The sequence below is a fragment of the Zingiber officinale genome, chromosome 2A (assembly GCF_018446385.1).
Source record: "Zingiber officinale cultivar Zhangliang chromosome 2A, Zo_v1.1, whole genome shotgun sequence".
Classification (NCBI taxonomy): domain Eukaryota; kingdom Viridiplantae; phylum Streptophyta; class Magnoliopsida; order Zingiberales; family Zingiberaceae; genus Zingiber; species Zingiber officinale.
In genome coordinates, this window is record NC_055988.1 from 174,225,515 (window position 1) to 174,253,359 (window position 27,845).

At 38.0% G+C, this 27,845-nt stretch overlaps 2 protein-coding genes across 2 annotated transcripts; both read left to right on the top strand.

Annotated features, from left to right (window-relative positions):
- The first annotated feature begins 441 nt into the window (after window positions 1-441).
- On the top strand, window positions 442-2,597 carry LOC122043387 (flavin-containing monooxygenase FMO GS-OX-like 9). Its single transcript, XM_042603973.1, has 7 exons — window positions 442-1,011; window positions 1,084-1,154; window positions 1,257-1,415; window positions 1,594-1,676; window positions 1,746-1,881; window positions 1,992-2,165; window positions 2,375-2,597. Exons 1-7 carry the CDS (start codon window positions 480-482, stop codon window positions 2,492-2,494), a joined length of 1,275 nt encoding a protein of 424 aa, XP_042459907.1. The 5' UTR covers window positions 442-479; the 3' UTR covers window positions 2,495-2,597.
- Window positions 2,598-3,663: 1,066 nt separating this feature from the next.
- Window positions 3,664-4,870, top strand: LOC122043392 (flavin-containing monooxygenase FMO GS-OX-like 8). Its single transcript, XM_042603980.1, has 3 exons — window positions 3,664-4,214; window positions 4,288-4,358; window positions 4,628-4,870. Exons 1-3 carry the CDS (start codon window positions 3,686-3,688, stop codon window positions 4,853-4,855), a joined length of 828 nt encoding a protein of 275 aa, XP_042459914.1. The 5' UTR covers window positions 3,664-3,685; the 3' UTR covers window positions 4,856-4,870.
- Window positions 4,871-27,845: the final 22,975 nt, after the last annotated feature.

Genomic DNA, 27,845 nt, shown 5'->3' on the forward strand with positions numbered 1-27,845 from the left:
CTAATGAGTGTGGAAATAAGTTTTAAGATTTTTAGTTCCGTTTGATTTTTTAAATTTATTTTTTTCAAGATGGAGCTATTAATTATTGAAAAAATAATATTTAAATATTTTGTATAATAGTTAAATGATTCATCTTTCTTTTAAAAATAAATATATTGGATAAGTTAAAAAAATACAAATGATTATAATTAAATTAAAATTCATAAATTAATTATTATATATAGAAATTAAATGAAAAATAATAAATAAAGATATGTAATTTGTAATGTAGGAAAAAAAAAAAAAGTGTATGGAGGTTTTTTTTATTAGGAAGAGAATAATAATTTTTTTTTTATTTTTATGTGAGATTGATGTGATATATTAGAAACTTAAAAAAAAAAAACTAAACACATGAAACTCAGTGTACACGTAACACGCTGCGTCCACCGTGCGACGAATTAAAACATGTTAATTTGCTTCGTCACCAGAGAGGACAATCGATGTCCATGGCGGTTGACGCAAACACAATGCAGTCGTACAAGCACGTCTGCGTCGTCGGCGCTGGCGCCTCCGGTCTCGTCTCCGCCCGTGAGCTCCTCAAGGAAGGCCACTCCGTTGTCGTGCTGGAGCAGAACCACGACCTCGGCGGCCAGTGGCTCTACCAAGACGCCGACGCCACTGCCACAGTGCACAGCAGCATCTACGCCTCCTTGCGCCTCAACGGGCCCAGAGCCTCCGTGGAGTTCAGCGACTTCATGTTCACTCCCGTCGATGGAAGAGACACCAGGAACTTCCCCGGACACCACGAGCTCTTCCTCTACCTCAAAGACTTCGCCACGTGTTTCGGGTTAACCGAGCTCATCAGGTTCAACACGGAAGTAGTCCACGTCAGCATGGAGACACCAATTCCCAAATGGATTGTGAGATCAAGGGAGAGGAGAACTGAAGATGGTGAGATCGTGGAAGAGATCTTTGATGCGGTTGTCGTCGCCACCGGCCATTACTCCCTGCCCAGGCTTCCAAAAATCAGGGGTAAAGTATGATCACTAAGCTCTTTACGTGATTTGGCCACTCTGTTACCTTCTCTTCTTCTGTGCTCCTCAGGAATGGAGGAGTGGAAGAGGAAGCAGCTTCACTGCCATGTCTACAGAATCCCGGATCCATTCCAAGATGAGGTTGCTCTTTGATCTATTGCAGATAAATAGTTAATACAGCAGAGGATTAAGAATCATCTTCTTTCTTTAACTCATTTCTCCTCTGAAATTGAATTTTTACAGGTCGTGGTGGTCGTTGGTGGCTCAGTCAGTGGACCAGAGATTGCTCTGGAGCTTGTTCATGTAGCCAAAGAAGTCCATATAAGTACTAAACACGTCGAAATCCCTCATAAATTAGTGAAGCCTGTGGCCAAGTATGCACATCTGCTCTGGCACCAACAGGTAATTCAGGAGATATTGTTGTCTTCGATCGATATCATTAAGACACTGATAATTAGTAAAAGATTAATAGACCAAATTAAATTGAGTGAGGATAATCTATTACCTTTAACAGCAATGGTATGAATCATATATATGAGCTGTGATTTTTGAATGACTGCACTACGTACATATGTTGTAGATTGAGCTGCTTTGTGAAGACGGAACTGTTGTATTTGCTGATGGTTCAAGTGTAGTTGCTGATACTATTCTCTACTGTACTGGGTAACTAAGATCAACACTTTGATTCAGAATTTGATAGGAATTGTTGCATGACTTCTCTTTTGATTGTAGGTATTCATATTCATTCCCATTCCTGGACACCAAAGGAATCATCCATGTGGATGAGAAAATAATTGGACCTTTGTATGAACACACATTTCCTCCATCTCTCGCTCCATCCCTTTCTTTCGTTGGGATTCCATACAAGGTGACAGGTCAATCCGTCAAAATGTCATTTTGTTCGAAGTTGATTGAAGTTGATGTTCTTTGATTATCTGTGCCATGTACAGATGTTATATTAGCTAATCAATGCTGCAGTTTGTCATCTTTCGATTTTTGGAGTCACAAGCGAGATGGATAGCTCAGGTGCTCTCTGGGAAGAGGAAGCTGCCGTCGGTAGACGAGATGATGAAGGCAATTGAAGAAGTCCAGCACCTTCAAGAGCTCCAGGATCCAAAAAATATCATACAAGTAGCTGCTGAAATATTGGAGGTAATGGCTTCCCTATAGTACTTTCAAACAACTCATAGGTGAGACTGAAAACCAGGCAGAGACCAAAAAAGTTGCAAAAACTAGCAAAAGAAGAGTTTTGACACAGGAAATTTACAAAATGATAAGCAATGTCTTGAATTTTGGTAATGTTCTTGTGTTCTTCAATCACTAACCAATTTTCTTGATTTTGCTTTCTTTTCTTTTAATAGTATTACGATAGGTATGGAGATCAATGTGATTTTCCACACTTGGAAGATTGGAGAAAAGAGATCCTTCTGCATCACTTGGAAAATGGCATAAATAACATTGAAACATTCAGGGATGAATAGCAAGGATGATGATAACTAAATTTATATATTATATATTGTACTCTCATACTTGGCGTTTGAATTCTCTCGGATGTTTAAATTCTTATTCATAACATATTTTACAAGCATGGGTTTATCTCGAGTTTTTTGTTTGTAATTTATTCCACATTTATGACATTATATCTAAAATGTGACTTTAGTATTGTAGCGAATTGAAGATGAGCCATGGGACTAGCACTTAAATCCCAAGGCTAGAGTTAAGGAGAGGTCCGTGAAGGAAAATTGTTTTCCTAACCGTATGAATTCTAGAACACAAGAACTTGAATATAGGAAAAAAAAATCCATACCTAGTAACATCGAAATCTATAGCGGAAAGGTAAATACAAAAAGTAAAGACAAAGAAGCTAAATGTAGTGAAATTGTCACCGTCTCTGTAAGCATCGTCCAATAATTCAAATCCCACGGAGAAGAAGAAAATGGAGTAAGTCTTTCATAAAAGTTAGGGTGATGACGTCGTAATCTCCTCACTAAAAAATAGTGAGGGAATATGTCATAATGTCAAAACCTATGAGGATCAAGCCCTATATATAGTGGATCCGAATCCATTGTCAATCCATCAATAATAATAGTATCGGTTAACAGATTCTATATTTGTAAATCCCACATCCAATAATTCTAATTCACAATAACTATTAATTAGATCATTTAGTGGGTTTGATTCTTAATGGTATAAATTTTACGTGGAGAATATTCTTGTGGAGCAATGATATACTCAAGGAAAAAAACTCAAGGGAAAGTTAAAGGATAGACACATAAAATTATAATCCATCATTTTATTTTTTGTGGACCATCTCATCATTTTATGTGTCTATCCTTGAATTTTTCTTTAAAATTTTTTCCTTGAACATATCATTTTTCATTCTTGTCGGCCAAGGCATCCTCTGATAAGGCGTTGGGTAGTTTCGACCGATTAGGTAATGGTTCGATTGGGGGATTGATTCTCTAGATCAATTCATTTGAATGTCTCAGTTAAGATCTTAGCTCAATATACCTATAGACGGCACTAATTTAATTTTACTTGAGAACGCTGACAAACTAACCACCGGTGAGTTTCTCGTTTTTCTCGTTTGGCCTGCGACCTTAAATAAGTCCTTCTCGTTCTACACGCAACGAATTAAAGCACGTCTGCTTCATCATCGGAGCCGACGATCGATGCCCATGGCTTTTGACTCATTGCAGTCGTCTAAGCACGTCTGCGTCGTCGGCGCTGGGCCCACCGGCCTCGTCTCCGCCCGTGAGCTCCTCAGGGAAGGCCACTCCGTCGTCGTGCTGGAGCAGAACCACGACCTCGGCGGCCAGTGGCTCTACCAAGACGTCGGCGCTGGCGCCGCCACAGTCCACAGCAGCGTCTACGCTTCCTTGCGCGTCAACGCGCCCAGAGCCTCCATGGAGTTCACCGACTTCATGTTCTCTCCCGTCGAAGGAAGAGACACCAGGAACTTCCCCGGCCACCGCGAGTTCTTCCTCTACCTCAAAGACTTCGCCCGGTGTTTCGGGCTAACCGAGTTCATCAGATTCAACACGGAAGTAGTCCACGTCAGCATGGCGACACCAATTCACAAATGGATTGTGAGATCAAGGGACAGGAGAACTGACGACGGTGAGTTCGTGGAAGAGATCTTTGATGCGGTTGTCGTCGCCACCGGCCATTACTCCCTGCCCAGGCTTCCAAAAATCAAGGGTATATTATTCATTAAGCTCTTTACGTGATTTCGGCACTCTGTTGTTACCTTCTCTTCTTCTGTGCTCCTCAGGAATGGAGGAGTGGAAGAGGAAGCAGCTTCACAGCCATGTCTACAGAGTCCCAGATCCATTCCAAGATGAGGTGGTTCTTTAACTCATATATATCTCTCCTCTGAAATTGAATTCATAGTTACCCTTTTGCGGCGGGTGTTGCCACAATGAGGTCACGGGGTCGATCCTCGGGATAACTGGAGAATAAATCCCCGATACCCGTATTATACTTTGTCCGTCACATGCTCGTTCGGATGCTATGATTTATCTCCCTTGTGATGGTCTTGAGTCGGGTACGGTGGAGGCGCTGGGGCGAGCGTTTGGTTGCCACAATAGTTACTCTTTTGCTAATTTTTGCAGGTGGTGGTGGTAGTTGGTGGCTCAATCAGTGGATCAGAGATTGCTCTGGAGATTCTTCATGTAGCCAAAGAAGTTCATTTAAGTACCAAAAACGTTGAAATCCCTGAGAAATTAGTGAAGCCTGTGTCCAAGTATGCACATATGCACCGGCACCAAGAGGTAATTGTACAAGTTCCGAATAAAATTTTGTTATCAATTTCAATTGATAACGTTAACGCACGAAGATAATGATTGATGTGTTAGGCAGTTGGCCTCCACTCAAATACGAGACCAAATCTGGTCAAGCCCAGCTCAAGTGCGACCTAACCTCCGACAGGCCCAAATTTGGTCAACTTAAGCCCAACCCAAGTATGACTTAACCAGTGGAAGTCTGACTCCTGGATGCTCAGTGGACTCCTTGATTCAGATTGCTACAGGAAATTGATTGCTAAATCTAGCTCGGATCATGAGATTCTTTTATAAATTTGTTATACCATCAAATGAACCTGTTGTTCGGTTGATTAATCCTTGAAGATATTTGAATTGACATCCAGATTAATGATTTGTCTAGATGGTATCTTCCATGAAATTTACTTGATCGATCGACTGATTCTCTTAGTTAATCGATTGGACATTAGAATCTCCTTTATTATGCAATCTAATCTGATCTGTGTTTACCATATGTATTTGGTCGACTAAACATCTGATTGAATTTTGAAATTTTTTTTGTTAACTGATTCGATCATATCCAATCTCTAGTTACCAAATATATTCGGTTTACTGATCCTCATGATCAGTCGACTAAACCTTTATTTCTTTTTTTGTTGGATTCGAATATGTTCTGTTCTTCTCTTCTTGGATCGGTCGATGGAACCATTATATTCGGTCAACTAAACCCTTTGGTGAATCAACCACTTTGTTTTATGCAAACAGAGTTAGCACAATAATAGCAATAATAATCTCGTAAAATAGATTTAGAAACAAATAAATATGTATGCATTAATCTAACAATATAATTAAAATTGTCTGATTTCGATTTAGAAATCTTCATTGACATATCTACATAGACATAGACATAATATTATTAGAGATTGCATAGTTTCTATATATGTCTATGTTGCAGATTGAGTTGCTTTGTGAAGATGGAACTGTTCTATTTGCTGATGGTTCAAGTGTAGTTGCCGATGCTATTCTCTACTGTACTGGGTAACTAAGATCAACACTTGATTTTGAATTCCATAGGAATTGTTGCCTAACTTCTCTTTTGATTGTAGCTATTCATATTCATTCCCATTCCTGGACATCAAAGGATTCATCAATGTGGATGAGAACAAAATTGGGCCTTTGTATGAACACACATTTCCTCCCTCCCTTGCGCCGTCCCTTTCGTTCGTTGGGATTCCAAACAAGGTGACATTTTTGCTCCAAAGTTAATCAGTCAAAAGATCATTTTGTGTTAGAAGTTGATGGTCTTTGATACTGTGTCTGTGCCATTTTACAGATGTTATATTAACTAATTAATGCTGCAGTTTACCATCTATCGGTTTTTTGAGTCACAAGCGAAATGGATAGCTCAGGTGCTCTCTGGGAAGAGGAAGCTGCTATCGGCAGAGGAGATGATGAAGGCAATCGAAGAAGTCGAGCACCATCAAGAGCTTGAGGAACCAAAAAATTTCATACAAGTAGTTGCTGAAATATTGGAGGTAATGGCTTCCTTATAAATTTCAAACAACTCGTAGGCGATGAACCTAAAAATCAGATAGAGATCTATTAAGCAAAGAGGGATGCAACACCTCTCAGTCCCATTGTCTGACCTAAGACATTTGATCTTTCTATTGGTCTGATTCTCCACTCTAATTTTTCATAGTTTAAACTTTGTAAAAGTTTTCGACTTGTGACACATAAAGTATACACAAATCTTTCATAAATAATCATCAGTAAAACTCATAAAAGACAAATGTCCTCAACGTGATGTTATACTGGTTGGTCCCTAAAGATCTATATGTATGTAATCTAAAATCCCCTCCATCTTGTTTGTTGTCGTCTTGAATTGCACTTTACTTTGTTTTCCAAGAACACAGAATTTGCAGAATTCGAGCTTGCATGTATTGACACCCTTCAATAAATCTCTCTAGTAAAGTTCTAGCATCCCATGTTCACCCATATGCCCTAGCTGTATATGCCAAAAGGCAGTATTGTCTGATTCAGACTCCACCGAGGTGACTCCACCTATAATTGTAGTCCTTATCAACTTATAGATGTTCCCTGCAAACTTTTATTCTTTCATTACCGTCAGAACTCCCTTGTTGACTTTTATCACCTCGCTTACTGATTTATAACTACAACCAAGACCATCTAGTGTGCCTAGCGAGATCAAATTCTTCCTTAGGTCTGGTATATATCTAACATCACAGAGGGTTCTGATCACACCATCATACATCTTGATTTTGATGTTCCCGATATCGATAATTTTGCATGATGTATTGTTTCCCATCAACACTGAACCAAAATCTGCTGCCCTATAAGTGTCAAACCAATCCTTGTTTGGAGTTATGTGATATAAATATGCATAGTCTAAAATCCATGCATCCGTCAACTCCTCCGAACTTGACATAACTAATAGCATATCTCCATCACTGCTCTCTGAATTTTCCTCTTCAACTATATTTGCAGACTTTGTAGAACTACTTTTGTTCTCTGCAACATGTTTTTTTATCTCTGGACAATATATCTTGATATAACCTTTGCCTTCACATTTGTAGCACATGATAACCTTCTTCCTTCTCGATTTAGAACGAGCGTTGTGGTTATTACCTAATCCATGTTGAGAGTTGCTCATATCATGCTTTTGGTTGCTATTTACCACAAGTCCTTCTCCTTGAGAAACTTCATTGCTTGTTTTCATGTGGAGGCCAAGCGCATATCAGGGGTGACCGAATGCTCGCGGGGAGCCCCGAAACATGTCAAGAGTGACCGGATGTAGATACTTACGAGGAGGCCCGGAGCAGGTTAGACTAACCGGATGCTCGCAGGGAGATCCAGAATAGGTCAAGAGTGACTGGATGCTCGCGGGGAGACCCAAACCATAAGAGTAGTGATGGTCCTTCGTTTGAGGGGAGAATTATTTGGATTCAATCAAAGTCTAAAATTAGAAAGATTTGAGAATGATCATGAGTTTAAAAGGATGTATAATATTTCTATTGACATAAGATATTTTGGGTAGAGTTTAAGGGTAAAGTCATAAGAGTTTAGGTTCAAAGTGGACAGTATCATACTACTATTATGGAAATATATAAATATCCTTTGATCACAAGAAGATCAAAAGTTACTGGAACTAGCAAAAGAGAAGTTCTGAAAAAGGAAATTTGCAAACGATATGCATTGGTTTGATCATTGGTCATTCTTCTTGTCTTGAGTTCTTTAATCACTATACAATTTTCATGATTTTTTTTGTCTTTTCTTGTGACAGTATTACGATAGGTATGGAGATCATTGTGATTTTCCCTACATAGAAGATTGGAGAAAAGAGATCATACTCAAGTGTTTGGAAAATTGTTTAAACAATATTGAAACATTCAGGGATTTATAGCAAGGATGGCTTTGCTCAAAGTCATTGTGATCTTCAGTTACTGAATAAAGAACGAACGGAGACGGAGGGTTTTCACAGAGTCGTTATTGGGGACAATATCAGACTAAGCTTGTTGGCTTTTCTCAAACTGCAATTACTGAATAAAGAACGAATCAATCTCCATAAAAGATCCAATGAATGTATACAACAATCACAAGAACAAATGAATCGATCTCCATAAAAGATCGAATGAATGTATGGAACAATCACAGAGTGCATAGGTATCAATTTCAGTATATTATATGAATAAGAATATATATTTTTTTAAAAGCTGAATTGAGCTATTTTAGACCATTATATAACCTTTGCTAGGCTATTTAATAAATTATTTTTTAGTCTTTCTTAAAAAAAACTAATTGAAGGTGAAAATTTTATTATTTTAATGAAAATAGTTCATCTATTTATGAGACTCTAAAGAGCTTATTTTTTATCAAATATTTTAAATAAAACCATTTAGTGCATTAATTTAAACTCTTTAGAATCTCATAAATAGATTTTGGGCCGACCTTGAAGTCTTACGGCGTAGCTCAGGGGTCGGCAGGTCGATTGCTCGATTTTGGGTTCGAAGTTCAAAACTGCACTGGCCAACTGATACAACAAAATCTGCTCTTTGAATCTACTGATTTTCCTCTATTGTTACATGGTGATGCGGTGCTAAAGAGATGGTCTATCATTTCATTTATAAATCATGAAATTCGGAGTATATTTTGCATCGACCGGTTTGCTCTAAGATAAAAATTCAGATTGTGGAAGTATGGGATTTAGAAACATCAAATCGGTCAGCACAATATCATGCCAAAACCATCAACCATTTGGAAGATTTTTCCTCAGGTTGGTAGTATTGCACTTGCGCCTCCCAACAGTGGTATGCCACCCCCTAAACAGTGGCGGATCTAGAAAAAAAAAAGGAAAAGAGTACTCAAAGAAGGGAGCTGTAACATATCTTCCTTCTCACTGCCCTCAGACTGCAGGTGGAATTTTTCAAAAGCAAGGGGGTTCTCAAGCACACCCCCGCTTCCTCCTAGATCCGCCACTGCCTCTAAATCCCACATAAAATCTAAGTTTATTTTCATATGGTTCTTATGAAACAAGTTTCAGAATTTCAATGTGAAGTTTGTAATATTTGTGAAGGAAAATTATAATGATTGAATGAAGCAACAATATAAACCAACAAATTTATCTTGAGATTTTTAATGTGGGATCAAATTCTCATTCACAATGGAGCATCTTTCCTCTCCACCTATTTTTCATTTACTTATATCCAACAATCCTCCATATGAATGGAAAACGGGTATATGATAACATTCAATAGTTGAATCTAGTATAGGATAGGTAGGTTTTATCATTTGAACTTGTTGGAACCCCAAAATTATTTTTGGTGTGATCATCAAGTTAGGTTAGGTTATGTTATGTTTTGATCCCTGTGTCTAAGTGTGCAGGAGCTTATGTTGGTGCAGTGGAGCTGACAAGAGGGGAGGGGTGAATTGCTTGTAAAATAAAAATACCCTCCTCAAAACTTTCAACTCAAGAATAATAACAACAATAATAAGAAGAAAATAAAATAAAGAAAAGCAGAAAGACTTAGCGAGTTGACTTGGTTACAACCAAGAAGGTTGTTAATCCAAGGCGGTTGAAAAAGCACACTACGAATTTCCTTCATTGTAGGCGGAGAAGCCTTTTTACACACTAAGAAAGCATAGAAGTTGCTAGGAATTGAGTACAGAGTTGAATGCTTAATTCCTAGGTCTAGGGGCCTTTATATAGTTTCTGGAAACTCTATCTCGAGTCTTGAGGGCGCCTCTAAAGGGGTTGAGTGCGCCTCCATCCAAGGCTTCGGATAAAACTTTATCCAAAGTCGAAACGATCAAGTAGACTGAGTCGAAGGCGCCTTCAATGGCATTGAGGGCGCCTTCAATGTTGAGGGCACTCTCAATGCTGTTGAAGGCGCCTTCAACCTGCATGGTATCAATAGCTTCCAGCTTCTCTTTTTCTTTTTTCTTCCGAAGCTCCGATCGCTCGGGTGATTTCGGCCAACCGAAATAGGGCTCACCCGAGTCCAATTTTCGGCCTTCTCCTCGAGCAGGCTTCCGACCCAGCTTCTCGTCCCTCAAACGCTACGCACGTTTTTATGGTCCACCGGTGTACTCTTCCGCAGCTCTTTCGTCCTTCGGACATACCGAACCCGTTGGCTCCCTTCCCGTGCCGTCCTTCTCGCTAGCTGCATCTTCCGCTCGACTTCCTGCGCTCCTAAGCTCCTGCACACTTAGACACAAGGATCAAATAACAAACAGGACCTAACCTAACTTGGTTGATCACATCAAAATAACCACAGGGTCCAACAATCTCTCCCTTTTTAATGTGCATCAACCCAAGTTCAAGTTAAGGAAAAAAACAGACAAGTTATTTAAAGAAATTACTAAACTAACATTTTAAGCAAGAGAAATGATATGCATCTCGAAGCTGCTTCTCGAATTCGCGTCTCGACTGATGTGGATTCCTGCGTGGACACTTCCACGTCAGCACTAATTTTTTGGTTTTTTCTCTCCGCGTCCTTCCCTCCGCGCTCATTTCTCGCCGCTTCTCTGCCTCCTTGCCCTAAATCTCTCCACGTCGCTCTTTCTCTCCGCCTCCTTGCCGTCGCCCTTTCTCTCCGCCTCCTTGCCCTAAATCTCTCCGCTCTCTGCTCTCGGCACTCGGTGGACCTGGATTCTTCCTTTCTCTCCACCTCCTTGCCCTAAATCTCTCCGCTCTCTGCTCTCTGCCCCCATCGAACTCCCGGCGAACCTGGTCCTAACTCTCGACGCTCTCTGCTCTTCGCTCTCCGCGCCCATCGAATTTCCGGCAACCCAGGATTCTTCCCTTAGCCCTCCCCTACCCTAAATCTGCCCTGAATACAGGTATGAGGTATTTTCCTTAAATGATTTTATAAATTTTGTGATTTTTTTTGTCCAAATAGACTTTCTTCTATTTAGACCTTAACGTTGCTCGGTTTTCTTCTGTTTAGCTACTCGGCTCGCCCTAGGGTAGCTACTAGACTGTGGCATATACTTTGCAACTTCCAAATAAGGTAATCTATTGACTCAAAGATATTTTAGTTTTGTGGGCATACCTGCCCAAAACTTACCTTATATCTATTCAGATGATTGTTTTAGATGTATGTGATTGAAGCACTGTGCGTGTATGCGATTGTTTTAGCTATTTGGGTTTTGGATTTTGTTTTAGAGTTTTGTGTGTTTGGTTTAGTAAATTTTTAAAATAAAATATGATAGAGGCCAGTACTACATTGACATACATCTCTTATAACTTTTTTTTTAATGTTCTTCTTTACCATCTGGAATGTGGATTTAGCTTAGCAACTTCATTCCCTTTTGCTTCCCTTATTTAAACTATGATCTTCTTTCTTTTCTGGAATTCCTTACTTTTCATTTGGATACTTAACTTTTTAGATCTGTTTTCTATTTTTTAAACAAATAAATGTAGTTGAATACTTGTCTGCCTTCTATTTTTGAATAAATGTAGGTGAAAAATAATCATGGAACAAGGAAAAAGTGATTCAAATGAGGTAAATGATAACAACGACCATGTGAGCACAGACCTATCTCCATCTAGTTTAAATAAAGTCATGATTCCTAAGATTGGAATGACTTTTATATCTGAAGATGAAGTTCGTAATTTTTATAAATCCTATGCTCAGAATGCTGGTTTTGGTATTTCCAAATTAGGTGGTAAAAAGGGAGATGATGGAAAGCAAAAATAATTTTGTTTTGCATGTGCCAAAAGTGGTAAAATAGTATCTCAAGCCAAAAATGCTTTGTATCCTAGACCTTCTACTAAGACAAATTGCAAAACTAAGATTAATGTTGTTATTCAGAATGATGATAACTTTGTGATAAGCAGTGTATCTCTTGAACATAATCACGTCTTGAGTCCGGGAAAGTCACGACATTTTAGATGTAATAAATTATTGGATTCAACTACAAAGAGGAAACTTGAATTAAATGATCAAACAGGAATAACTTTAAGTAAAAGTTTTCATTCATTGGTAGTTGAGGCTGGAGGCTATGAGAATTTGACATTTGATGAGAGAAAGTGTAGGAATTATATTTCAGAAGCTAGAAGGTTGAGGTTAGGGGATGGAGATGCTGAAGCTATTTTTGTCGCATGCAAAGTCGGAACTCTAACTTCTTTTATGTGCTTGATTTAGATGAAAAGTCTCGAATAAGAAATGTTTTTTGGGCAGATGCAAGATGTAGGGCTGTATATGATTACTTTTCTGATGTTGTGACTTTTGATACAACTTATTTGACTAATAGTTATGATATGTCATTTGCTCCTTTTGTTGGGGTGAATCATTATGGTCAATCCATTTTGCTTGGATGTGGATTATTATCAAGTGAAGATTCAGAAATATTCATATGGTTGTTCAAATCTTGGCTGACATGTATGCTCGGACATGCTCCGAAGGCCATAATCACAGACCTGTGTCGTGCCATGACAATTGCTATTGAAGAGATATTTCCGGATTCTCATCATCGTTTGTGTCTTTGGCATATAATGAAAAAATTACCAACAAAATTAGGTGGGTATTCTCAATATAAGCTGATAAAGAAATAATTGAAGAATATTGTTTACAACTCACTTAGTATTGATGAATGTGATGAGAATTGGATGAAAATAATTGAGGATTTTAATTTAGAGAACAATGACTGGTTGAAATCTTTGTATGAACAATGGAATAGATGGATACCTGTGTACGTCAAAGATAAGTTTTGGGCAGGTATGCCCACATCTCAAAGGAGTGAAAGTATGAATTCTTTTTTTGATGAATATGTTCATTCAAAAATTTCTTTGAAGCAATTTGTTGAACAATTTGATAATGCTCTGAAGAAGAATATTGAATTTTTTTTTTTTGGATTTTGATTCTTTTAATTCTACGATACCAATAATTTCTGGTTATCCTATTGAAAGACAATTTCAAGTTTCTACACTAACAACTTATTTAAGTTGTTCCAAGATGAGATAAGAAGGTTGATGTTTTAAAATACCTCACTAGTGAGGCAAGAAGGGGTTGCTTTTATATTTGAAGTGGTAGAAACTTTGTTGGGAAAAAATGAAGACCCTATAAAGATGCTTCCTTCAAGGTACATTATACTGAGTTAGATTGTCAAGTTAAGTGTATATGCCATCTTTTTGATTTTCGTGGAATTTTATGTTGGCATGTGATCTCTATGTTGATACGAATGAAGGTGATTGAGGTTCCTATGAATTATATTATGAATCGATGGCACAAAGATATTAGCGTGGTTATCAAAGTATCACTAACATTTATGATGAATATGTTTGTGATGGAGAAAGACATCGGTATAATATTCTCACTCCATTGATACAAGAGGTTCAACAACTTGGGGCAAATAATGACGACGGTTGTTCTGTTTTGGTGGAAATCTTGAAAGATGCGAAGAAAAAATTAATTGCTATTCATATAGATCATTCAAGAGTGGACCAACTGAAAAAAGCATCTACATCGAGTTCAAAAACAATACACTCTCCATTAAAAGTAAGATCTCGAGGTCGTCCACCCACAAAGAGGAACCAATCTAAGATTGAACAAATTATGAAGAAATTAGTTGCAAAAGTCAGAAGAAAGGTATGAGTTATTATGTTTTAAGTGATAGAGGATTATTGTTCGGTACCTATGAGATAACTTTTATTTTATATACTTCTTTGTAGCCAAATATCTCTATTTACTATTTATAGGGTTCTTTGTTGAATACAATGTCAGGTCATTCATTCTGTGATAACCAGCCAATCAACAACATAATATGCTTTTCTTAAAATTTGATGTCAAAGCAAAGGTTAGTTCCAACATAATTTGTCCAAATTGTTAATAGAGTTTGTATAATATTAAAGTAGTGTGATTTACTTCATCTGTCAAAGATAATATGTTTAGTTTACATGAATGACATTCCATCCCCAATGCTATTCTTCTTTTCACTATTAATATCATGGATCTTCTCCATGTTTATTAGTTATGTTATTCTATAACTATGAAGTGAGAGCAAATAATGACCATCCAATACTAAATATTATTTTGTTTCAATTCTTTTTCATTTCTCAAGAATAAATGTCCTTTTTGCACATGTTTCTCCTGACGATGCTAACGCTCTTGGCAATCTTGTGCACCATCTATCTCTACTTCGCGATCACTTTTGGCGTGGCCATAGATTCGTATTCAGGCTTGTCAGGGGCTAAGAAGGCAGTGTGCCAAGCCAAATCTTTGGAAGTCAAGAAGTTTAAGCCATGATTGGAGCCTACGAGTTCAGATCAGGATGTCTCAAATTTTTTTCCTTGAAACACAATATATGAATCTTGATCTGTATATATGATGCTTGTTTCTTGTGTTTCTAAGTTTGTTCAATGTTGTGTGATGGTTAATTGTAGCTATGCATGCCATTTTAACAAATGCTTTTCTTTCTTTTCAATTTTAACTAATATTTCTTATGTTAACAAATTTTATTCTATCTTTGATTTCACATGATATCTCTGTTGTGGTTACTCTATCTTCGATTTCTACAATTGTATAACAATTTTAAAGCAATTTTGATCAATTTTAAAGCTGTGTGGTGGTTACTCTGTCTTTGATTTCTACAATTGTATGACTATTTTAAAGCAATTTTGATCAAATTAAAATAATTTTAATAAGTTGATAAAGTGTAGCAGTTCCTTGGTACGGATTCACAATCCTAGAGTTCAAGGAGGATGGACAGTGTAGCAGTTGGAAAACAAAAAACACACAACTGAAGTTCATCGCTTTTGAAGTAACACATATATATCAGAAAGAATGATGAGAGCAGGCTACGATCACAACTGGAAGTTCATCGCTGTTGAAGTAACATATATATATATATATCAAAAAGAATGATGAGAGCATGCTACGATCATAACTGGAAGTTCATTGTTGTTGAAGTCCTTTGATCGCTTTCTTCCATTGCCATGGCCACTGTTTCAGGTCCTCAAAAGAACCCACCTTTTTTTGGTTGAAATGATATCACATTACAATCAGGATTTGCGACATATGAACAATGGACAATATGAACAAAGCCTGAGTGAAGAAGCATATGGTGCAGATCTTGAACTCAAGGAACTTGCTGCTTGGACGTTGAGTTCATTGGGGTCGTAGGACCAACTAGTTTTTGTTGGATTGAGACGCGCTATAGGAGGGGGGGGGGTGAATAGCACTTATGACTTTCACTTTTCGTATTCGGAAAATCAACAAGTTAAGCAGCGAAATAAGAAAACAAACACACACAAGATGCCAAGTATTTACTTGGTTCGAAGCCTAGGACGACTCATACTCCAAGGCCCACGTTGGTTGAGTGTTTACTTTGAGCAACAACTATAATAGCGCAAATGTTTACAATGAGAATATTACAATTCAACTTAAACAGTAATTATACCAACAACATAAATGAAGAATCTGAAGCTCCTGGTCGTCGGGGTATAGTTACAGCACTTCTCGAATGTTTCTTGAGCAGCACATGGAAGAAGGATTGCTTGGTTCTTGATTGTTTAATGTGCTGGTCGAATGCTCCATAAAAGGATTGTTGAAGGTGCCTCAAAGCCCCTTGAGGGCGCCTCCATCATAGCCGAGTCAGCCGTACGGATAAGCGTAGAAGAATTCCTCGCCGATCCTCTTGAAGGCGCCTTGATAACCATGATTTTGGCTATATTATTTTGAATCATAATGCATGTTTTTATTGGTTTATTCATAGTTTAATCTCACATTAGCATCATATCTCAATAATGCATTTGATTTTGGACATAATTGCGAATTAGCTAATTTTCATGGTATTTGGTGCTAATATTTGATTCTTATTTTGTAGGCATCAAAAGGGTCATGGACCCGATCAGATCAGGCTACATTTGGGCTCAAATCAAGGGCTAATCAAGTCGATCAAGCCTTGGAGCATTATAGGCCGTTCATCCAAGATTGAGCAGATCTAAGCCATCCGTTGAAGATCCGGCTCATCCAACCTAATGAGGGATAGATCTGAGCCATAGATGAGGATCCAGAGGTTTTGATCCAGATCTGAAGACATCACAGCCGTTGATCAAGTCAGAAACGACCTGGACCGTCCGATCAGTTTTGAGGAGGTTTAAAAACCCCGAGAAGCTACAGTACCCAGTGGACTCGGCTCGCGATTTTCTCCACAATGTCGTCTTCTTCGTCGCGCGACAGCCGCAGTTCCCATTCCTCAATTCAAGATCTGAGAGCATCATTCTTCACCGACGGCGATCTCCAAGCTTCGGCGTTCACCTTCCGAGATCAAAGAGTGGCCGAAGGGAGGTTTCTTCAGCTGCGTTTGGGATTCTGTTTCATCGCCGCGATCCTGGCAGAGGGAGTTTTTCTCGACCAGCGATTTCCGCAATCAACAGATGCTTCAAGGGAGGTTTCTTGACGTTTCTGAGTCCGTTCCGATCTCCATTCCACAGCGAAGCTAAGTAGATCTGATCAATTGAATTAGTTTCGCAATTCACAGGATTTTAGCTTTGTTCTTCGGTTGATGAGATTTCCAGTTTGCGGGAGCTTAAGGGGAGGTTTCCAAGGGCTTTGAGCGTATGCTGGAAATAGATGTGAGCTTGTATATTGTTGTCGGGTGCTTAAGGGGAGGTTTCCAAGAGTATCTCTGTTTCGGTAGAGAGGAGGAAGTTGAGTTCGGAATTTGAGTTGATGAGTGTTTTAGGGTTTTGTTTTCTTCAATTTTGTCTTCGAATTGTCCATGTTCTTGATCAGATCCTCAGATCTGATTCCTTTCTTGCTTTGTTTTGTTTGAGTTTTCTTATGCAATTCTGTTTTGATTTCCTTATCTGAAACCCCAGTTCTGATACTGTTTTTGCCATCCGAATCTTACTGAACTACTCACTTAGATTGCAAATTAGTTTTTGATCAGAAGTTGACAGAAATTCTAATTAGCATTAGTTAGTTTAAGTTGATGACATTTAGTTAGCTTGATTTAGTTATCTGCATTAGATCTGTTGTAATTTAGATCTGTAGTTTTAAGCGTTGAATGCTGGACTTAAGTTTCTGATTGTTACTGCTTTTAACATCACTTTGATTAAGTATGTGAGTTTAATTGTTTCTGTGAAAGTGAATTGGAAATACATGGAATGGAATTACAAGGTTGAATGATGCATTTAGAAATTGAGTTTAATTGTGATTACTTGATGAGAATGAAAAGAAAATTGTTTAGATGAGATTAACTTTCTTATGACTATATTCTGGATTTTATTAGATTAAGACAATTTAAACTCATGAGTCAAATGGAAGTACTTAGTTGACCTTGTTGATATAGTAAATCAATTTGAATCAATTCTTAATTTCATACACATTTACTAGTTAGCCTTGGAAAAATACGACTTGAGACTCGTTACTACAACACTTGTATTAATTTTAATGAGTTTCAATTTTAATTAATTTGATGTGCCACGTGACATGCAAATGGCTAACACCACGCCTCAATGCCCCTTGAAGGCGCCTTCAAGGTTGTCCGAGGCGTCTCAAGCCTCCATAGGGGCGCCTCCAGCCTTGCCGCGTGCACTTCTTCTCCTTTGCACCCGAGGTGCCTCCAAGCTCCATGAGGGCGCCTCGGGTACTGTTCATCCGAGGCATACTTTGCTTTTTAGTCCCTGCAAAATATGTTAGTCCACAAAATACCAACATATCCTGCAAAACAAAGTTAGCACATAATAAACACAATAACATAAATATTTTGACAGTCTTCGGACTGTCCGATTCTGACTTCGGATTTTCGACCGGAAACTCTAGGTCGAAACGACGCCTACTGTTCCCTCCGCGGGGAGCGCGTCCTCACCTACTCCACTTAAGAGAAGTTACCTTTTGCCAGTTTGATCCTCCAGACCGACTGGGCTTTTGCTCAACGCTCGAGTCTTCCGGTCTTCATGCTGGACGCTCACTCCATGACCCGTCCAGACTTCCACCTGGTTCGCAACACTAGGATTTCCACCTAGGGTTACCACCCTCTAGGATTTTTGCCCGAAGCTTTGATCCGTCAAGACTTTCCGCCTAGGGTTACCACCTCTTAGTACCTAGGGTTACCGCCCCCTAGGGTTTTTCCTTTGCCTAACCGAAGTTAGGACTTTTCTTCACCTAGGGTTACCACCCCCTAGGACCTAGGATTACCACCCCCTAGGACCTAGGATTACCACCCCATAGGGTTTTCCATTTGCCTAACCGCAGCTAGGACTTTTGCTTAAGTAACCTTAGGACTTTCCTGCAATCTCATTCACACACATTAGATAACAAACTAACTTAACTTAACCCTTTGACATAATCAAAATACTGGTTCAATAGTCAGATGCTTCTCGCACTAACAGTTTTTGCAGTCATTCTGGATGGATCCACAGAAAGCAACCTGGGACTGCCAGTAAGGATGAGCTACACTTTCTTATGAGTCAATCTTCAAATTTTCTTCAACTTTGAGGTCATGACAATAGCCTCGTCGGGCTACTAAAACTCTTGTCTGACACGATCACAATTTTTAGAAACTTTCTACAACACAAAAAAATAATAACATAAACAACAAAGCATAAATTGGATCGATAAGAGATTTTCATAAAAAATATGAATGCGACAGGAGATAATTACTTCATGAGAACTGGATTGAGCATGTTATGTGGAATGCAAAATAAAAAATTCTATACAATCGATATTTGTGGGTAGATATTGTTGATGATAATAAATAATTAATGAGTACTAGTAAGAACAAGTCCCGAAAGAAGAACAACGCAGAATAAATCATTACAAAATGATCAAACCATTATATAACATATTCTACATTATCCATCTTAACTAAAAACAAATTATCCTATCACATTACAACACCAACATTAGTCAACACTAATTAACCACCTGAACTAATAAACCAATTAGCCTTCAGCTGGTTATTACAAACATTTAATCTGTCATATTACAACAACATTACTCAACACTAATTAATAAGACCGAACTAATAAAGTAATAAGGTATACAACCAAAAGAGTTAAATTTACTATAACTAATATCCAGACCGCTAATGGTACATTCTAATTTCCTAGATTATGCCCACGAGAAGTAATGTATTCACTTCCTAACCTTGACTCTATTCTTACTAACCTTCCATGACATATTTCACTTCTGTCTTTATTAGACAAAGTATTAGCTACCACCCACTTTTGCCAGCCATGTTGCGCACATCCATAATACCTCCTTCCGTGATTTTTGCTCGATCTAGAAACACATTCCAATGTCCTTCGTCCGCAATCTCTACATGGTACATGTTCAAATTTCGTATTGTCGATGGAGCTATAACTTGATGATGCCATCAAATAACAACCTATTAAGCAAACAAGAATTACTTAGATTGAAATATTTTTTAATGCTCATAGATTGTATACTAAATCAATTCAAAAATAGGAAATAAGCTATTTTGCGTTATTGTATAAATCAACAATAAGTTGTTGGATCGAGACGCGCTAGAAGGGCGGGGGGGGGGGGGGAATAGCGCTCGCGGCTATTTTTGTCGTATCGGAAACGTAAAACTACCAAAGTAAATATACGCAGCGGAAGTAAAGAATGCAAGCACACAGAGACAGGAGGATTTTACTTCGTTCGGAGCCTTGATCGACTCCTACTCGAAGGCCCGCGATCCTTGATCGCTTCCGGTGGGCAACAACTATAAGCTCGATAATGATTACAATTTCAAGTACAATAAATGACAACAATTAATTATACCGACGACAATATCGTAATCTGAAAATTCGGAGCTCCGGGTCGTCGGTGTCTCGTAGCAGCACTTCGGAATCGTCTCGTGAGCAGCTTGTAGCAGAAAGATCGCTTGTCAGTTATTCATTGAAGAAGCTGCTCGAAGTCCCCTTATAAAGGGCATCCAAGGCGCCTTGAAAGCCATCCAAGGCGCCTCCACCGCTCCGATTCCATCGTGCAGATAAGCGCTGACCATTCTGCACTTATCACAGTTGAAGGCGCCTCCATCACCACTCAAGGCGCCTTCAACAGGTCCAAGGCGCCTCCATCACCACTCAAGGCGCCTTGAACACTGTTTCGCAGCCAGCTCTTCCTTTGTACCCGAGGCGCCTCCAAGCTCCATGGAGGCGCCTTGGACACTGTTCATCCGAGGCTTTAAGGTGCTCCTTTGTACCTGCAAGATACGTTAGTCCCAAACACTATCCTGCAGCACAAAGTTAGCACATAATACAATAGATATTATAAATGAAGTATTAACAGTCTCCGAGTCTGACTTCGGGTTTCCAACCGGAAACCCTAGGTCGACCGGACGCCTACTGTTCCCTCTGCGGGGAACGCGTCCTCACCTACTCCACTCAGGAGATTTACCTGTTGCCAGTCTGGCCCTCCAGACCGACTGGACTTTCCGCCTAGGGTTACCACCCCTAGGACCTAGGGTTACCGCCCCCTAGGGTTTTTCTCCACCTAGGGTTACCGCCCCCTAGGACCTAAGGTTACCCCCCTTAGGATTTTCCTTCACCTAGGGTTACCACCCCCTAGGACCTAAGGTTACCGCCCCTTAGGTTTTTCCTTCACCTAGGGTTACCACCCCCTAGGACCTAAGGTTACCGCCCCTTAGGGTTTTTCTCCACCTAGGGTTACCACCCCCTAGGATTTTCCTTCACCTAGGGTTACCACCCCCTAGGACCTAAGGTTGCCGCCCCTTAGGGTTTTCCTCCACCTAGGGTTACCGCCCCCTAGGACCTAAGGTTACCCCCCCTTAGGATTTTCCTTCACCTAACCGCAGTTAGGACTTTCCTGAAACCTTATTTAACCACGTTAGATAACAGAGAATCTTAACTTTGAATCCCTTTGTCATTATCAAAACTTAGGTTCAATCGTCGGATGCTTCCTGCACCAACAATCTCCCCCTTTTTGATTATGGCAACAAAAATTCAAAGTTAAGAAAATAATGCCATTAAAAGATAAGCATGAAAATACAAGCATAATGATAGTTAAGTGCAGAGCTCCCCCTTAATGTAAAGACTCCCCCTTAAAATTTGAATTTCTTTTAATTTTCTTTAATTCTGAATTTCTTTCAATTTTCTTTAATTCTTTGAATTTTCTTCTACTCTCCCCCTTTGCCATATATCAAAAATCAGTTGAAAGCAAAAACAATCTTTTTTGAGAGAAGGAAGAAGAAGGCTTGTGAAACTTAGTTAAACGGAATATTTTTCACCTAAGTTTAAAAGGCTAATATATGGATTATTTCGAATGATGTCTTTAGCCACTTTTGAGACTTAGTTGTTTTTAGAAAGACATACCTAACTAAAGTTAGAAAAACATAGCTAGATTTAAATTTTGGAGCCAAGTTGTTTGTAAAGAAATTTAATGTCTCAATTTACTTAGCAAAAATCTTTTGAAAGCCATGAGTTAAATGCTTTTTAATACTTTTAACTTAGAAAAGTATTTTATCATTTAGAGTTAAAATTTATAAGGTGGCTAAGTTTGAGAAAGTTTGAAGGTTGCTATATGAGTCACTTTAGCTAAGCCTTTTGCAAACAATGAATTTTGAGAATGTAGGTTCAGTTTAAAAAGGTACTTAGCTTAAAGGCTTAAGTTTGAAAAATAGGACTAAGATCTTGTTAATTTTTAGGATGAAGAGGGAGTAGCTAAATGTTTAATTTAGGTTATTTATTTTAGTTGGTCTTTAAGTCCAAGCATGATGTTTAATAGATTTTAAGTTATCCAGATTGTTTTGTTGAGGTATCAGCGCCCTAAAGTATGAGCATGCTCAAACTTCAAATCTCCATTTCCTTCAGGGCTAATTCCATATTCTTGTAAGTCTAGTAAATTTAGAGGAGCAAGATTTTCAAGTTAGTTTTTTCAAGTATTTTTCAAAGGATTTAGTTTTTCAATGATTTTTCAAAGGTTTTTGAAATTGATTTTCAAAGGATTTTGAAATAAGTTTTTCAAAGATTTTTCAAGGATTTTGAAATAAGTTTTTCAAAGGATTTTGAAATAAGTTTTTCAAAGGATTTTAAAATAAGTTTTTCAAATATTTTTCAAAGGATTTTGAAATTGATTTTCAAATATTTTTCAAAGGATTTTGAAATAAGTTTTTCAAAGGATTTTGAAATAAGTTTTTCAAAGGATTTTAAAATAAGTTTTTCAAATATTTTTCAAAGGATTTTGAAATTGATTTTCAAATATTTTTCAAAGGAATTTGAAATAAGTTTTTCAAAGGATTTTGAAATTGATTTTCAAATATTTTTCAAAGGATTTTGAAATTGATTTTCAAATATTTTTCAAAGGATTTTGAAATAAGTTTTTCAAACATTTTTCAATGAATTTTGAAATAAGTTTTTCAAAGGTTTTTCAAAGGATTTTGAAATTGATTTTCAAATATTTTTCAAAGGATTTTGAAATATGTTTTTCAAACATTTTTCAAAGAATTTTGAAATTAAGTTTTAAATGATTTTGAAGTGGTTTTTCAAAGATTTTGGAATTAAGTTTTATATGATTTTGAAATTAATTTTTAATGATTTTGAAATTAAGTTTTAAAAGATTTTGAAATGATTTTTCAAATAATTTTGAAGTTGATTTTGAAAGATTTTTCAAATATTTTGGCATTCAGTTTTAAATGATTTTGAAGGATTTTTCAATAATTTTGAAAATAATTTTGAAAAGATTTTTAAATAATTTTGAAATTGATTTTGAAAGTTTTTTAAATAATTTTGAAATTGATTTTGAAAGATTTTTCAATAATTTTGAAAATAATTTTGAAAAGATTTTTAAATAATTTTGAAATTGATTTTGAAAGTTTTTTAAATAATTTTGAAATTGATTTTGAAAGTTTTTTTAAATAATTTTGAAATTGATTTTGAAAGTTTTTTTTCAATAATTTTGAAAATAATTTTGAAAAGATTTTTAAATAATTTTGAAATTGATTTTGAAAGTTTTTTAAATAATTTTGAAATTGATTTTGAAAGATTTTTCAAATAATTTTGAAATTGATTTTGAAAGTTTTTTCAATAATTTTGAAATTGATTTTGAAAGATTTTTCAATAATTTTGAAAATAATTTTGAAAGATTTTTCAAATAATGAAATTAAGTGTTATTTGAAAAAGTAATATTAATTATGAATCTATTTTTGAATTAATTATAGTTACGAGTTTAATTCTGAATTTGAATTTTAAATTCCTTAGTCATCTCACCCGATCTAAATATTCAATCAGGTAATCCTACGATTGTTGTGAGATGAATTGAGGTTCAATTTACAGGTTTAGTTTAACTTTGTGTTAGATTCAGGTTTAGCTTTGGGTTCAACAAGTAAGCATTCTTTGGATAAACTTCTGGGCTATGGTGAGTCACAAGGAACTCATTAAAGTAACCATGCCTTCGAGGTTTTCCAAATAGTCCTACCCATTGAACTTAATACTAAACCTTGGTCTAACTAGTTAGGATCCATTTAAGGGTAGCTTCGGTCAGTTCCAAATGCACCAGGTCGAAGCCATATCTTCCTAGACATGCGATGCCCAAGCTTCCCTAACGTACTATCATCCAAAAACTTCACCAGTACCGTTGGTTAAGTTAAGCTTAATCCATTTTAATCTAACCTAAATTACCCTGCCGGGTAATCTACTCTTGTTTACCCTTATCGGGTGGATTAATTTCGGAGGTGCCAGCTATTCTGGAGCCTCCTCCTATGTTATTGATTTACGTTTTATTAAGTTAAGTAAATAAAAGGTACTTGATTATAACTTGGTTTGTACTGTTTAAGTTTTACTTTAGATTTATAACCCAAGTCTAGATTTCGTGATTTGACTAAATTATTAACAATCTTCTCTAATTTATCAACTTTATCTTTTAAAATATTATTTTGTATTTCTACTTTTCTAAGAGTTAATTTCTTATTTTTATTTGAATTAATTTTATTCATTACATTATTAGCATGTATATATAATTTTGAAGAGAAATCTATACTAGAGCAAGTAGGATTAGTTAAGCTAGTGCGATCATGTGTTGCAAAAACTGGATTTTCATATAATGTAAATGTACTAACCTTGATTTCTCCCTCTGGATTCTTGGGTCTTCTTTCTGGGCATTGTCTTTTGCAGTGACCCATTAGTTTGCATTTGGAGCATTTGATGTATTTCTTCCCTCTCCTGATCATTTTCTCCTTCTCCTCCGATTGTGTCGGTCGAGTCTTACGAGTGGGGCAGTCGTTTCTATAGTGCCCTCTCTCCCTACACTTAAAACAGATTATGAGAGATTTACAATTCGAATTTACAATTTTACCTTTTAGATCCGTGATAGGATCCTCCCCCTTGACTGTTGCTATTTCAAATTCTGACTCAGATTCAAATATCTCGTCTTTGGCCATCAGTGCTATGATATCGGTTTGCTCTGATTTTTCTGAGTCTGGTTCGGAGGTTGACTCTGAGGATTCAATTTCAAATTCGGACTCAGGTTCTATTCGATCTTCTAACTCTGAAGGGATCTCATAAAGCTTGAGCACTTTCTCCCAAAGCTCCTTAGCATTGTTGAACTTTCCAACTCGATCAAGATCTGAATTTGTTAGTCCGCATAGGAGAATGTAAGTTGCTTTTGCATTTGCCTCGAATGTCCTTATTGTTTGTGCATCCCACTTGTCACAGGTGATGGGTACACCTGCTTTAGTGGGAAGAGTGAATCCAATATGGACTATGGTCCATATTTCTGCTTCGGTCTTTAATTGATGCTCCACCTGGTCTTTCCAGTATCTGAGGTTCTCGTTAGACAGCAGTGGTAGGCATGTTGAGTTGTACCCATCTTCGTAGGCCATTAGAAGGAATCTTGCAAAATAAACACAATAAAATTTGTTCCAAGACTTGGTCTTGGATTAGTAGTGCGGGAGAGAAATAAAAATAGTAATTCAGGAATTTCGAGAGAAAATAATAAAATATTATTAAAATATTATTAAAATATTATAAAAAAAATATTACTACAAATTTTTGAAAACACGATATTTCACTAATTCCAATCAATGGTGAAAATTTGAAAATGGATTTTTTGAAAACAGTTTTGGAGGGGAAAAAAAAAACGAAAGGCGTAAGGTTATATTTTCAACCTATACAAGCGACAAAGCCACGAAAAATGCTTGAATGGTGGTTGCATCAGTTCAAAGCGACCCCGCTCTGATACCAATTGTTGGATCGAGACGCGCTAGAAGGGGGGGGGGGGTGAATAGCGCTCGCGGCTATTTTTGTCGTATCGGAAACGTAAAACTACCAAAGTAAATATACGCAGCGGAAGTAAAGAATGCAAGCACACAGAGACAGGAGGATTTTACTTCGTTCGGAGCCTTGATCGACTCCTACTCGAAGGCCCGCGATCCTTGATCGCTTCCGGTGGGCAACAACTATAAGCTCGATAATGATTACAATTTCAAGTACAATAAATGACAACAATTAATTATACCGACGACAATATCGTAATCTGAAAATTCGGAGCTCCGGGTCGTCGGTGTCTCGTAGCAGCACTTCGGAATCGTCTCGTGAGCAGCTTGTAGCAGAAAGATCGCTTGTCAGTTATTCATTGAAGAAGCTGCTCGAAGTCCCCTTATAAAGGGCATCCAAGGCGCCTTGAAAGCCATCCAAGGCGCCTCCACCGCTCCGATTCCATCGTGCAGATAAGCGCTGACCATTCTGCACTTATCACAGTTGAAGGCGCCTCTATCACCACTCAAGGCGCCTTCAACAGGTCCAAGGCGCCTCCATCACCACTCAAGGCGCCTTGAACACTGTTTCGCAGCCAGCTCTTCCTTTGTACCCGAGGCGCCTCCAAGCTCCATGGAGGCGCCTTGGACACTGTTCATCCGAGGCTTTAAGGTGCTCCTTTGTACCTGCAAGATACGTTAGTCCCAAACACTATCCTGCAGCACAAAGTTAGCACATAATACAATAGATATTATAAATGAAGTATTAACAGTCTCCGGACTGTCCGAGTCTGACTTCGGGTTTCCAACCGGAAACCCTAGGTCGACCGGACGCCTACTGTTCCCGGAACGCGCCCTCACCTACTCCACTCGTGAGATTTACTTGCTGTCCCTCTACGGGAATCGGACTTTCCGCCTAGGGTTACCACCCCCTAGGACCTAGGGTTACCGCCCCCTAGGGTTTTTCTCCACCTAGGGTTACCACCCCCTAGGACCTAAGGTTGCCGCCCCTTAGGGTTTTCCTCCACCTAGGGTTACCGCCCCCTAGGACTTAAGGTTACCCCCCTTAGGATTTTCCTTCACGTAGGGTTACCACCCCCTAGGACCTAAGGTTACCGCCCCTTAGGGTTTTTCTCCACCTAGGGTTACCACCCCCTAGGATTTTCCTTCACCTAGGGTTACCACCCCCTAGGACCTAAGGTTGCCGCCCCTTAGGGTTTTCCTCCACCTAGGGTTACCGCCCCCTAGGACCTAAGGTTACCCCCCCTTAGGATTTTCCTTCACCTAACCGCAGTTAGGACTTTCCTGAAACCTTATTTAACCACGTTAGATAACAGAGAATCTTAACTTTGAATCCCTTTGTCATTATCAAAACTTAGGTTCAATCGTCGGATGCTTCCTGCACCAACATAAGTATCACATAAATTATCTCAATTTGATAATAACCACTAAGTAAAACATAAACTTATTGCTTCAAGCTATCTCATGCTCGATTTTCATATCTAAGAAACTCATCTAACAACTAACAACTTATTTAATTGGATATAAAATACAACAAACCAACTATCAATTTCTTGAGAGACAAGAATGAGGGTTCACTTCATGGAAAGAAAAAAATTGATAGAGAAAGAACATAGAAAAACATATCTAAAAAGAATATGCTTAGAAAAAAAATTCGCTAGCAGTGATGAGAAGACCATAGTTTAAATAAGGGAAGCAAAAGGGAATGGAGTTGCTAAGCTAAATCCACATTCCAGATGGTAAGGAAGAACATAAACAAAAAAGTTATAAGAGATGTCTGTCAGCGCAGTACTGGCCTCTATCATATTTTATTTTAAAATTTACTAAACCAAACACACAAAACACTAAAACAAAAACCAAAATCCAAAACCCAAATAGCTAAAACAATCACATACACGCACAGTGCTTCAATCACATACATCCAAAACAATCATCTGAATAGATATAAGGTAAGTTTTGGGCAGGTATGCCCACAAAACTAAAATATCTTTGAGTCAATAGATTACCTTATTTGGAAGTTGCAAAGTATATGCCACAGTCTAGCAGCTACCCTAGGGCGAGCCGAGTAGCTAAACAGAAGAAAACCGAGCAACGTTAAAGTCTAAATAGAAGAAAGTCTATTTGGACAAAAAAAATCACAAAATTTATAAAATCATTTAAGGAAAATACCTCATACTTGTATTCAGGGCAAATTTAGGGTAGGGGAGGGCTAGGGGAAGAATCCTGGGTTGCCGGAAATTCGATGGGCGCGGAGAGCGGAGAGCAGAGAGCGTCGAGAGTTAGGACCAGGTTCGCGGGAGTTCGATGGGGGCAGAGAGCAGAGAGCGGAGAGATTTAGGGCAAGGAGGTGGAGAGAAAGGAAGAATCCAGG